General features: G+C 39.5%; 1 protein-coding gene across 11 annotated transcripts in view; it reads right to left on the reverse strand.

Moving 5' to 3' along the window:
• ZBTB44 (zinc finger and BTB domain containing 44) overlaps positions 1-12,309 on the reverse strand; it is a 64,561-nt gene that overhangs the window by 35,385 nt on the left and 16,867 nt on the right. For 6 of the 11 annotated variants that reach the window (XR_005841734.2, XR_005841735.2, XR_005841729.2 and 3 more), the window contains exons 1-3: positions 10,417-11,465; positions 7,062-7,146; positions 1,794-1,957 (exon numbers count right to left, since the gene is read on the reverse strand). Coding sequence is in view for 3 of the 11 variants with exons in the window: in XM_015298128.4 (XP_015153614.2) it covers positions 1,794-1,957; positions 7,062-7,146; positions 10,417-11,434 (1,267 nt within the window). In the remaining 8 variants the exon portion in view is untranslated. Of the gene's footprint in view, positions 1-1,793; positions 1,958-7,061; positions 7,147-10,416; positions 11,487-12,309 lie in introns of those variants that run through there. The other 5 variants (XR_005841730.2, XR_005841731.2, XR_005841733.2 and 2 more) reach the window with 3 other exon arrangements.

The following is a 12,309-nucleotide window of genomic DNA, read 5'->3' on the forward strand; positions in this document are numbered from 1 at the left end:
TAAAGCAGCAGCCTTTATATTGTGTGGGAACCCTTATATACAAGAATTTTCAGCAACCTTGCATGACAGACAACTCTTTAAGACGGTCTAAGTTCACGCTTTGCCTTTTTTCTTGTTTTAATTTAGTCATTCTGTTACCAGTTCATTTTTCATTTATTATAGGCACTAATAAAACCCCAAAACATATGAGCTCTGCAACATGCAGCAGCGCCTGAGAGTATGTAATCACACCCAAACAGAACTATTACAACATAAAAGACTGAATCACCAAAAAGTTAAATAAAGAGTCTGAACTCCAGAAAGTGTGGAAATCCAAACATGAGGCCAAGAATCTGGAATACGGAGCTCTATTCATAATAGGGCTGTCATGGAATAAAGAAGATTTTTTCAAAGAGCTGAATGTGCATCAGTCCGGGCTGTTAATTCCTCTGGTCTTTCACTCTGCTTTCCTTATGTTCAAAGTGAGAGCTGAACTTTTAATTGGGGCTTTTACACAGAGAAAGCTGTAGTTAAGGTTACACTGAAACTCCTTGTTAAGCATGTGAAAACAAGTTAATATTCTAGAATATCGTCTCGTGGAGCTTTTCATGCTTGCATGCTGTTCACGGGCACCTATTTCCTCAGATGGTCTCAGCAAAATCTCTTCATCCACTTTGCTCATGTGAAAACACTTCTAACGCTTCCAAGGCCTGGGAACTTATTTTGCACATTTTGCACAATAATTACCCTAAAAGAGTAATCTCTTCTCATTTTGCCCAGGGGTAGCCAACGTACAGATCTGTCAGAGATGCTTTGCTGAAGCGTTCTGCCATCAGCTACAATTTTAGCAACATCCTCTGGATAATTTTGCAACTGATACATCCATACAGTTTGCTTTTTTAAATACTACACGTATTTTTACTGCTGGCCTGAACACATTATGGCCATTTTGCTTCAAGGCATTTGACAAAGAACTGCTGACAGTGAAGAATTTATACCTTGACATTTGTGGTTGCTCTGCCTAAAACTGGTACAGCATCTGAGTGCAGGTAAGAGTCAATCCCTAACTATGAGATGTTAAACTGTTAAGCTTAGTGCTCAACTATAATAACCCTTCAATATCCCCTTCATTCACTTAAATGGCCATGTTCTTGCTGGATACCACTGAGAAGTCTTGAAAAATACTGACAGCAAAGACATTATGAGTTCATACTTTGGTGAGAATTGAAAATGGATGCAACTACTTTGGGATCAAGACTCAGAAGAGGCACTTGTGCAAACCATTTCATGTCTGTACTATCCATAGAAACTGAATTCACTATCAAACTATTTCAATTACAATTTTTCCAAAAATTCAGATCCACAAACATATGACATTATTCAATGCAAAGACATAAGATGACATATTTTCTAATGGCTGCAATTCTCCTCTGAAACACAGCAGACAATTATGGTCTCTAAGAAGAAGAATTTCAACCTACATCACTTCTTTAGTATAATAAAAAAGCCAAGTATACTGTGAGATTTTATCTTAAATCTTTCCTGTGAGAAGAACTTATTCTGATGACTTCCAGGCACGTTTTTTTCAGTCCACACAAATGCTAATTATCCACGAGTGCAGCTATCAGTCAGATCTAATGTATCAGAACAAGCATTCAGTGAGACATACCCCTCTACTCAATCTTTCTGAAATCAATTCTCTTGCACCTGGCATGTGATTAAAAAAAGAATTGTATTACTGTATTTGCAGCACTGTGAGCAAACTTCTGCACGCCTATGAATTAGTAATTGTTGAGAATAGCACCATTCCTTACCTGAGTGGATAAGCATGTGTTGTTTTAAGTTCTGAATGCGAGTGAACCGGACCCCGCAGGTTGGACACTGAAAAGGTCTATCTGGACCATTTGGGCTGGGTCTCTCTGTGCTGCTGGTAGAAGGAGCAATGTAGAGTTGGTAGGGATACTGAACGTTCTCCAAACTACAAAGAAAAAATTCACTGATTTACAAGCAAGCTAGAGAAAAAAAAATCAGAAGCCATGTCCGTGGAAATCTGAACCTTGAACATGTGAGAAGGAAAAAAACTGGCCTTTTGCATTTCTGTCCAGATCTATATTTACATGGCAAATCTCTTCCTCTCTACAGCTATATGTCTGACCTGCATCCTGAGTTCTATATTCGTTGAACAGATATAATAGTTTGTGTTTTTTCCTTTACACAACAGATCTCAACACCAGCTGAATGTAATTTTCAGGCGTGGGCATTTTATCACACATATTGATGATTTACAACCAGCCAGAAGTCCCTGAAGGAGAATTTAAAGAACTGAGTAAATTGGAAAGAAAAGGTTTATTTTGAAGTTTCAGTGATATTTACAAAGGAAATTAAAGCCAATTCATTTTCACTTCAATTCACGTCCCATGAACAAACATTAGCATCTACAATTACACAGTCCTAAATTTAAAATATTAATCTAATTCATCAATACTTCTCCTTATCTGATTCAATCAGCTCTATCAGAATACCTCAAGCATGGTGCTGAAAAAACAGCACGCAGACTATAATAACAGAACAATTTAACCTTCAAAGTAATTCATTTAAGACTAATTGCTCCTACACAGCCTCTAGCTGCAAACTGTTTAAGTGTTATAATCCAAGTCCTCTGGCAATGCAATTGCTTCACCAAAGGGCACAAAGAAATAAAAACATCTCTGCCGGTACAAACAGAATAACAACAGGAATTTGTACTTACCTGGGATTTCCCTTTCCTGAGCATTAAGGTCTACCTTTTTTAATCAAAATAGACATTTCAGCTTGCTCACAGCCTGACGGCAGATCAGTCACTGGCAGCAGGAATCTGCTCTGACCCTGAATCTCGCCTGGAGGTCACAATTATCATGGGCAGAACAATGCAATTTTACTGAACTCTAATGTCTTAAATGCAAGGTGAAAAAAGTACAACAATGTCTCCTGCTGAAGACAGTCAGAAGGTCTCCCTAACCAAACAAATCCTTTGGCTGGGACATTCATCTCAAGCCCACTTTGTTGGTTTCTAGGTAAGGCTGTATTTCTGGACTTCCAACAGGAATTCCAAAAGGAATTTCATAAATACATTCTCCTATCTGTCACACAAAAATCCACAGACCAGATTTGAACAGGAGGATAAGTACTGGGATAATCTCTTTAAAATCAGCACCTTAACTGTATTTACCTTGGAAGTAAATGCCAACAGAACTTCAAGAACCAAGTATCTGGATTCTGGGTATAAATGATGGGTCTCAGCAGCAAAAGTTACAGATGTAATATTTTCCTGGTGAGAGGGCATCAAGCACTGCTTGATATACACAAGGTAAGAGTCTATTGCAGAATCTTAGCATCAATCAGTCCATAAAACCAACGATTTCTGGCCTCATATGGAACTGGAATAATACTTGCCCTAAGAAAAGTTAGCAATGGGATTTATACAGAATTTTCTTCTTGCATGCTGATAATATTACCCCAACAGGTTTCTCTCACCCACAATAATGGAAAAGCTAGTACCAGGCAGCACAAACCAGATGCAGCAGCACAGCTCTGGCTGCAGCCTGACCACATGTTCAGTTAATGCTGAGCAGGCACCACAAATGGGCCAAACTGGACCCAAAATGAGTCCTGGGGAGCCATTGAGACAGGCTTAAACTGCACATCTACAGCAGACTTCTGCTATAAGAACCCATTGCCCATCCTGTTATTAGAAGCCTGCTGAGAGCTGTACCAATTTTTGGAAACTGGACAAGCAATTTTATTGTCCTTTACTTCTTTTTATACATAATTGGGTCCTGTGGAAAGGATAGATGCTGGCAAACCTGCTGACCTTTGCTAAGGGGAAAACTTTTACGAAGGAAGTTACCAGCTCATATCCTGCATCTGACAGAATGGGGCCTGCCACTTAGGGGTCCAAAAAAGATGCCTCACCACATGCACCTGCAACAGATGAGGTTATATTCAAACATAGGTTCTGATTTGCCTAACTAAACTTATGCCATAAACTCCAGCACTCCTGCTTCTCTTTGTGAGCAGATCATTAGACAAAGAACCGAGTTTACTCAGATGGTATTTCAGACACATCATGCTATTTGGCTACAGGATAAATCCCTTCAGAAAGGTTTCCTTGCATTCAGCTAGCTGGAGAATTCACAATTAAAATTTAAGCTAATATGTGCCAACAGAAGTGACAGCTGTGATGCACAGAACTGCTGAAGGGATCACTGGATAGGCAGTAAAGTTCCTGGTCTTAAATGTACATACAGATATATGCATGTAAGTGCATTCAAATAAGAATTACAGTTTGTCATTTGCAACAGTATTTAACCTGCTTTACAGAGAACTTTATTTTCTGGTTCCACATTTCTCAGGTCCTTCCTCCCTCATTTCCTGCACCATGGGCTTGTCAAGAGGCAAAAGTACACTGTGCTCCTCGAGCTTTCTAGGGAGACACTCAAACTAGGGCAGAAAATGGGAATCACAGCTCTCCTTTTGTTTCCAGCTTTCTCAGGCCAGCTCATCTTCAAAGCCTGAAATGCTGCCAGGTTCTCTGAGATTAAAACTGAAAGGAGATGTGCTATGGGACAATCTCCCTAGAAGAAATTTAAAATAAAGATTTGGTTTTCTACATAAAAAAATCATAACAAGAAAGGCTGGTCAGGGCAGATAACGGGCTCTGCAGCTACCAGTGACTGGCATGTCCATGGCCATTCTAAAACTGTAAGAAGGCTGAAATATCTATTGCTGACATAACTGTGCACCTTAGCACAAGAAAGAAATTACGTTTAAACACAATCATACTGTCCCTTCCCAGCTTCTTTTTCCTCATATACATTCCATTTCTCACGACTCTGAATTTGTGACAAATGAGACATTTCATAGTTGAGACGTGTCTAACATCTGAGAGAATTCCTCTCACAGATGTATACAAAGATAGATACAGAACACTACTTGCAAGTTTTTCCCCTTTTCACCCACAGATTACACACATCTTCAATGATGTAGAACTAAATACTGGCAGATATAAACGCCAGAATGCTCAGTGAGCCTAAAAATCTCCTCTGTTTGTAAATAACAAGTGTTTTAGACAAGTGGAGGCTCTCATTATATTGGATGTTAGAAATCTTGTATAACTGTCCTTGCAACCTCTTTCTAGATGCAGCCATGAATGTGATATAGAGACTAACAGTTAAACCAGCCAAAGCTGTGTTACAAAGCTGTCAGAAAAGTGTGTCAGAATCCAAAAGTGAAATACCAGGGAAAGAACGTAACAGAAATCATTGTGAAATGGTGATTTCCATACTTAACAGATCCCTGCAGGCCTGTTAAACTGACCACACTTACATGTGACCTGCTCATCAAGAATGTTTTCATTTTGTTGGGATTCTATTAAAAACTCTGCGGTGCCTCATTTAATGCAGCCTAGACTGTGCATCCCAATTGCTGCACAGTGAATGACAGGCTGCATTCACCTGCTGATGTGCCCATCCCATGCTTGAAACAAGAATTCAGAAGTGCAGTGCTTGAATGGCTGTCACTACCTATCACAATGCGCTGCCCCAGCCTAACAGGCATTATACACACACATATGTGAAAGAAAATGTCTTATGACTCGAAAGCATCATTTTACTCATTTAACTGGACAGGAAACCTTAGTTTTGAGTCTAAAATTTTCACAAATTCCCATAACTACCAGTTTTCTCTTTTTTTACAGAAACAATGTGCAAGTTTTATGATGGTTCTGATATTCTGTGATCACAATTCAAACCTGGCCATAATCTTTGGTAAGTACTCTTTCTTGTCTGCATGAAAGTGATCTTTTGACAGAAATTCTCAGTGTTAAAAGGACTTTATATATTTTGAATGTTTCCACTCAGTTTGCATAGAAGTTCTACAATTTGATGGGAAATTTCTGAAATAAATCACTGCTGAAAATACATAAGTCACTTGATTTTGTAATTTAAAATCAACTTAAAGAAACTGGGATTAGCTCTAATGAATGCAACATGTGTTCCTACTACCAATTCAAACCTCAGGCGTTGGATACTTATTTACAGTGAGGTTTTCTAGCAGATCCATAAAATCTTCTGTCGTACACATAATCATTTTTAGGCAGTTATTTTCCCTTCAGATTTAATCCTACGATGAGACAGTTTAAGATGGAAATGGCAGAGAAGATTTTAGAGCTATGAAAACGCAGCTCTTCATAGTTATCTCCATGGAGTTTCACTTGACACAGTTTCTGGAACAACTCCCAAAGGTTGGCACTTCTCAGATCAACTTGTCTAACAAAACACTATGCAAAAGCCAGCTTGTCAATATTTTAAAACTTTTGCTTAGAAACAGAGCAGCTATCCATACACCATACCTGACACATATGACAAAAGCAAAGAAATAATGTGCACGCCCTTGTAAGCCAACTGCAGGTGCAGTGCTTTGCTCCAGCAGAACCACCATACATCTTCCACTAAACAGACCCATCTGAGTTCTGCATTCTGAGCCAGCCTGCCCTTACAAGGGATTCCCACAATAAATTACTCATCTCAACACAGCAAGAGGCTGCTGAATATGTAAAGCATCTTGGTAAAAAGCTACAATGAAAGTTTGGGAAAAAAAACTACAAGGTTGCCCTGCCTGCTCTGTGCTTTATGGCAACAGAAATGTCTGAGGACGCCACGATCAGCTATTCCATTTTGTTCCTTTTGTGGCCTTATGTCAGCTTCAGCACACATGTAACAACCGTATCTGTCTCACAATAAAGATCTTTGTGTTATTATTTATTAATATAGAGCAGTGATTAAGAAACAGCGAAAACATGAATATCTTTCTTCACCAGTGTAGCCTGGAAATAGGCAGGAAATGAAAAGCAGCAAGTAAGCAAACTCTGACTTTCATCACCTACATTCTTCTAAAGCATCCGATCCTTCAGGCACTGATTGTACTTTGATCAACACAGAGAAGTATATGTACGAACAGCTGAACACTGTGGGATTAGGGCTGGGTAGGTTAATTACAACATACCACTTGCTGCAGAACAGTTTGCACACTGCATTGGTACATACCGATCATCATCATCTGCATGAGCGTTAGCGCCAGAGGTACTCTGGAGTGTGGGTAATCCCTCCGTAACCCCCTCGTCCATTGAGCCTAAGCAAAGAAAAAAGGGCAATTTAATGCAAATATGTGTTCAAAAAGGGCTGAGGGGGGAGGTAAATACACATACAGCTTGCTTTGCCAAATCTCTGAGAGTGAGTGCCTCCTGGGTGGTGAGATACTAAAATTATCTTGGGAAAATCACTTAGAAAACTGAGAAGCAACGTGTTCCAACTTCAACTTCTCCTCCGCACAGATTATCTAGTAAATGGACAACTCAATAAAGGGCAAATATTTGGCACACCTAGAAAATGAAAAGAATCCATGTTAAATGCAGCCAGAGTTTATAAAACACATCCAGTACTAACAGAGCGAAGTAGAAATGTTACTTTCACCCAAAGGGCACATTTCATCTGTTTTCAAGACTTCAGGAGCAATGGAGGTCAGTTCTGCTACTTCACAAGGCTTTTGCAACCCAAACCTTCTCGGGGGCTACTGATAGGAGGATGGGAGGAAAGGTGCATCTTAAGCAGGTTCAAAATAACACGAGTACAATCCATTTTTGTAATGTTCCTATGAGCTGACAAACTATATTTGGGAAATTCAGCAATATGCAATCTATGCAGTTACAACAGTTAATTCCATTTTGATTTATCCTTTTTTCTCAAGCCATACTTAACTAAGTCAACTAAAAAATAATCCCGATTCCTCATAGGTTTAATTTTATGCCTTCACCTCTCCAATGGAAACTGTGTTAATGAGTTATGAAAGTATCTGCTCAGACATAGCTATTACTGTTGCTATAATGACTTATTTATCAAGGCCCCGCTTCACATCTTCTGTATTATAAAGTGCCTCCAAATACAATAAATTGCAAATGAGTAATTCTTGAAATTGCACAAAGAGTGAAGAAGAGCTTTTTGCAATATCAGAAAGGCAAGAATACTTTTACAAATGCATTATAAAACACTGAGATAAATATATGCAATTATACAAGGAAAATTTGTTGAGAGAGGAGAAAGCTGCACTTTAACATATCTTGCTGCCTCCATTTACTGTTCTTTATATTACTGCATGAAGAAATACATCTTCGGGAGGTAAAAAGTGCCTTCTGAGCTACAAAGCATGCCTTATCATATATCTGATACATGCAAACTGCGCTAAAAATGACAGCATTGTTTCTCTTATAGGAAAATGTGAATAAAGACTGTTATCAGGACAGTTAATAATATTATGCAAAGACTGCTAAATATTAATTCAAACGTTCAAACACCAAGTAGAGACTTCCACATCGAAGATTTAGGGCTGGCTAGCATACTGTATCTCTATGTAGCCCTTTAAAGAAGAACATGCTGTTCTAATAACCCCAATAACAGACATTTTAAGCTTAAATATTATCATCAATAAGGCCTGAGATCTTCCATTCCACACTGTACAAATGGTCAGCTATAGGACCTCGGTGGTACAAACCCTAGAATAGGAAATAGAAAATGCAAGATTTCCCATCAAACGTCATGCAGCTTTGAAACAAACACCTCTTCAAGATGGACATGTAAAGCTGCTTGTCAACAGAAATCATTTCAGAGATGAGGAAAACAGCCAAAGCAGTTCTCAGCAAGAGCAAGGTACAGCAAGGTGCCTGGCTATGACAGTATGTTTCAGAGGATTTTGCAGTCTAGAAATTCTACCTTGTTTATTCTTTCAAGCTCTTGGATATGACATTTCTAGTTAGTAAAATTCCCTCCTTTCACTCGATAGACTATTTTTAACTTCACCTAATCATCATTTGTACTTGCTCTATTTTGTCTGTCATGGTACAATTATGTTGATGTAATAATTTACATCTCTGATCACTTGGCCCTGGTGAGGTCTATTCTGTGCTCCTCATACAATGAGTTAACAGCTGAGTCAAACGAAATGTGTTTTTGAACAAAGACCACTTCTCCTGGAAACTACCCATTAAGCAAACTTTCTTTTAATTTTTAATCTATGCACTATTTTGTCAAGCTACATACAAAGATTTAGCAACCCTTAGCTTAAATCTGCTCCTCAGAAAAGGTTAACAGCGCTCACTGCAGTAAATAAAACATTCTGATTTGGAAAATGCATTACTGACCTAACATGTCAACACAAGAGCTACATAAACTGATGAACAGAAACAAGATGAAGTCTTCAAGGATGGCACAAAAGAAAGATATTTTCATTTCTTTTTAGTGATTACCTGAGCTAGTTTAACAACACAGACAAGCCTAGAACGCTCAGCTCCAATTCCTGCAGAGAATGCACCACAGCGCTGCGCTGACCAAAGAAAAAGAATTTATGCAGGCTACATTTATTTACTTTATTTTAGTTTATTTTAATTAACTGACATAGTCTTTCATGTAAACACTACTTGGATGAAGCAGACCAGCACATTCTGCATCCTTATGGTATTCTAATAAAATAGGCTTTATTAAACATCTTTCAGTAAACAAACTCTACCAAACACCATAGGTCAAGCCACTTAACTGAAGGCAAAATAGCTGGCTTGGGCAAAATTTTGGCAATTAAACCAGATATATTGCAAACCGCTTGCCTTCTGACCTACTAATAGCCATTCAATGCATTCTGTGCAAAGAGAAAAAAAGATAATTACAATAACTACCTTTAAATATTAGCTATTAATAAGCACCAGCCTGCTAGAGGAACTCAAAACTAACTTCAAATTGTCCTTCGTGGAAAAAGGTTTCTCACAGCAATTGGCAGTATTTGAAGAAGCAACTTGAGAACCAAATCCCACAGAAATGGAAAGATACTCAGTGTTATGACTGTGTGGTTTTGCCTTCATCTGGGACATTAAGATGACAGTGTTCCACAACTTATTTTGCAAATCTTCTTACAAAGGCTCTCTGTCATGACTACACAAGATTTCAAGTCTGATGCAAAGAACCATTCTGTCCCTCTGTGGCTATAAGCCATAAGCCTTTCAAACTTGGTGATACAATTTAACTGAGCTCATGCCTTGTGATACCACTGCAAACAAGATTTCTGCTTCTGCAGTCAAGCAACTAGAGGTAAAATGTGGTTATCAATCTCTCCTGAATAACCAAGAGGTCTACCACCAGGCTTACCCTCTTAGCTGTGTTTCACAGTTATTTCCATAGCTCTGAGTCCCATACTTCCACCATGGTTTATGTGTAACATTTAATTAAATAGATAAAAAATACAATTTGACAAAAATGAAATTTGAACTTGAGCAGATTTCCCCCAGTAACCTCACAATTACCACTATTATGTGTGCACTTATCTACTTGCACATATACCTAACCCCAGAAATGGTCATACCTATGGAGGATGATTGTGGGCTGATCAGGAGATCCTCCTGAACTTGCTCGCTTCCTGGGACTGTCTGCTGGTCACTCAGAGAGCTCTGGGATGCGCTAACGGGCTGCGATACTTCCTCATGAACCTCCTCATCACTTAACCTTTCCACTTTGACACGCACGTCTTCTTCAATCACAAGGGGCGAATTGGCTTTTGTGCTCTCACACGTCACGTAATCTGCAATTCTCCTGTTTGACTCCGAGGGCCCAGGCATTTCCAAAGTCCTAGAGTTCTCCACCTGCTTCACTTTCTCAGACTGAAGCCTTCGATCAATTCCAAAAGGAAAAGTCCACGGAAAAGCTAAGGAGGAGTCTACGGGCTGATTTCTGGACTCTGGGTAAGAAGCTGAAGGATTCAGCACTTGGGGGGAACTTGTTTGTGTGTTACACTTGACAGGGCTCTCAGGAGACATAACTATGTAGCTTTTGCGCTTCCTTCGTGACTCTCGGCAAACAGGAATGGCTCTTTCCACTACACTGCATTCAGAAGAAACTGGAGAAAGGCTGCCATCTCGAGAAGTAAAATTGCAGTTTGCATTACTCTCCTGCCCTGCATCGAGCACCTTCTCTTGCTGGCTGTTGGGCGTATTCCATAAAATGCTCGACTTCATGAACTCTGAGCACGTGCTAGCAACGCTGAACATTTGCATATAGCTGGCTGCTGCCAGCACATCAATGATGTTTTCTGTATTAATGGACAACGTTGCTGTGTAAGCATACTCCAGGAGAGGAATAAAACCAGTCACTGTCACATGGTGCAGGTCCAGCACACTCTTGCTCTCGTCTTCTGCTTGGCCAACGAGTTTGGAACGGAAGAAGTCACTGCAGGCTGCCAACACCACCTTGTGAGCCCTGAATATTTTGTCCTGGACACGAATGGTGATGTCACAGAAATGTCCATCGTTGCGGAGCATGTTTAGCTTTCCAAGCATCTCCTGACTGTGAGCAGGGGAATTATGAGTGAATGTTTTAACACCCATTTTTTCACCTTTCTGCCAGCGTTCTTTCCACATATGAGAGATCACGGGTAGCCTAAAACAAAGAGAAAAGCTGTCACTTTCATTTCTGGAAGCAGAATTTAAGTGGCTTCATGATTGTAAGACTGCACGCAGAAAATTCACCAGAATTCTCTAGGGTCACTGTTCCTTTTAAGATCCAGACTGTATAGTGGATTAACTCTACAGAAATGCAATTACTTACTTGTAATTTTCAAAGACGCAGACAAAATCACTAATATCATCTTCCACGTTTCTGCTGCTGTCCAGTCAAAACAAACCCCAAGCACAGCTGAGAAATACAAGTATCTAACACTGAAAAGAAAGCATCTTTGAAGCCATCACCCGTGTAAAAAATCCCTACTTTTATTTTCTGGACTCAGGAAACTATTGCTCACAGCTCTTAAGCCTGGGAGAATGTGTCAAATCATTCTTTTAAGCAGAATAGACATTTTATTGGTCCACTTACAAGTGTGAAGAAACAGGCAAATACCCCAGAGAAGGCATTTAATAGCAGAAGAGTTTTAGAGAAACTACAGCACGAATTTTCAGAGGGCAGAGTTCAAGCTAGTAAACATAAAATAATTGTTGCCAATAGCTCTGCTTTACTGCTGTATGGCAGGTACTGATTGCCTAACCCAGCTTTATGCATGTGAAAAATAAACAAGGAATGCAACTTTCTTACAAAAAAGAAAACAACAAACTGCCTTCTTAGGGACCAATTCTCTTCGATGTGTAGAAGCACACACATGGGATTTGGGCAATGTCCTGGAGGACCAAAAGGGACCATAAGCCCCACAGTCTGGCAGAGTTGTAAGGTTGCATCTGCATCCCAAACCACAATGCCTCTGCTTTGATGA

Source organism: Gallus gallus, chromosome 24, assembly GCF_016699485.2.
Source record: "Gallus gallus isolate bGalGal1 chromosome 24, bGalGal1.mat.broiler.GRCg7b, whole genome shotgun sequence".
NCBI lineage: Eukaryota > Metazoa > Chordata > Aves > Galliformes > Phasianidae > Gallus > Gallus gallus.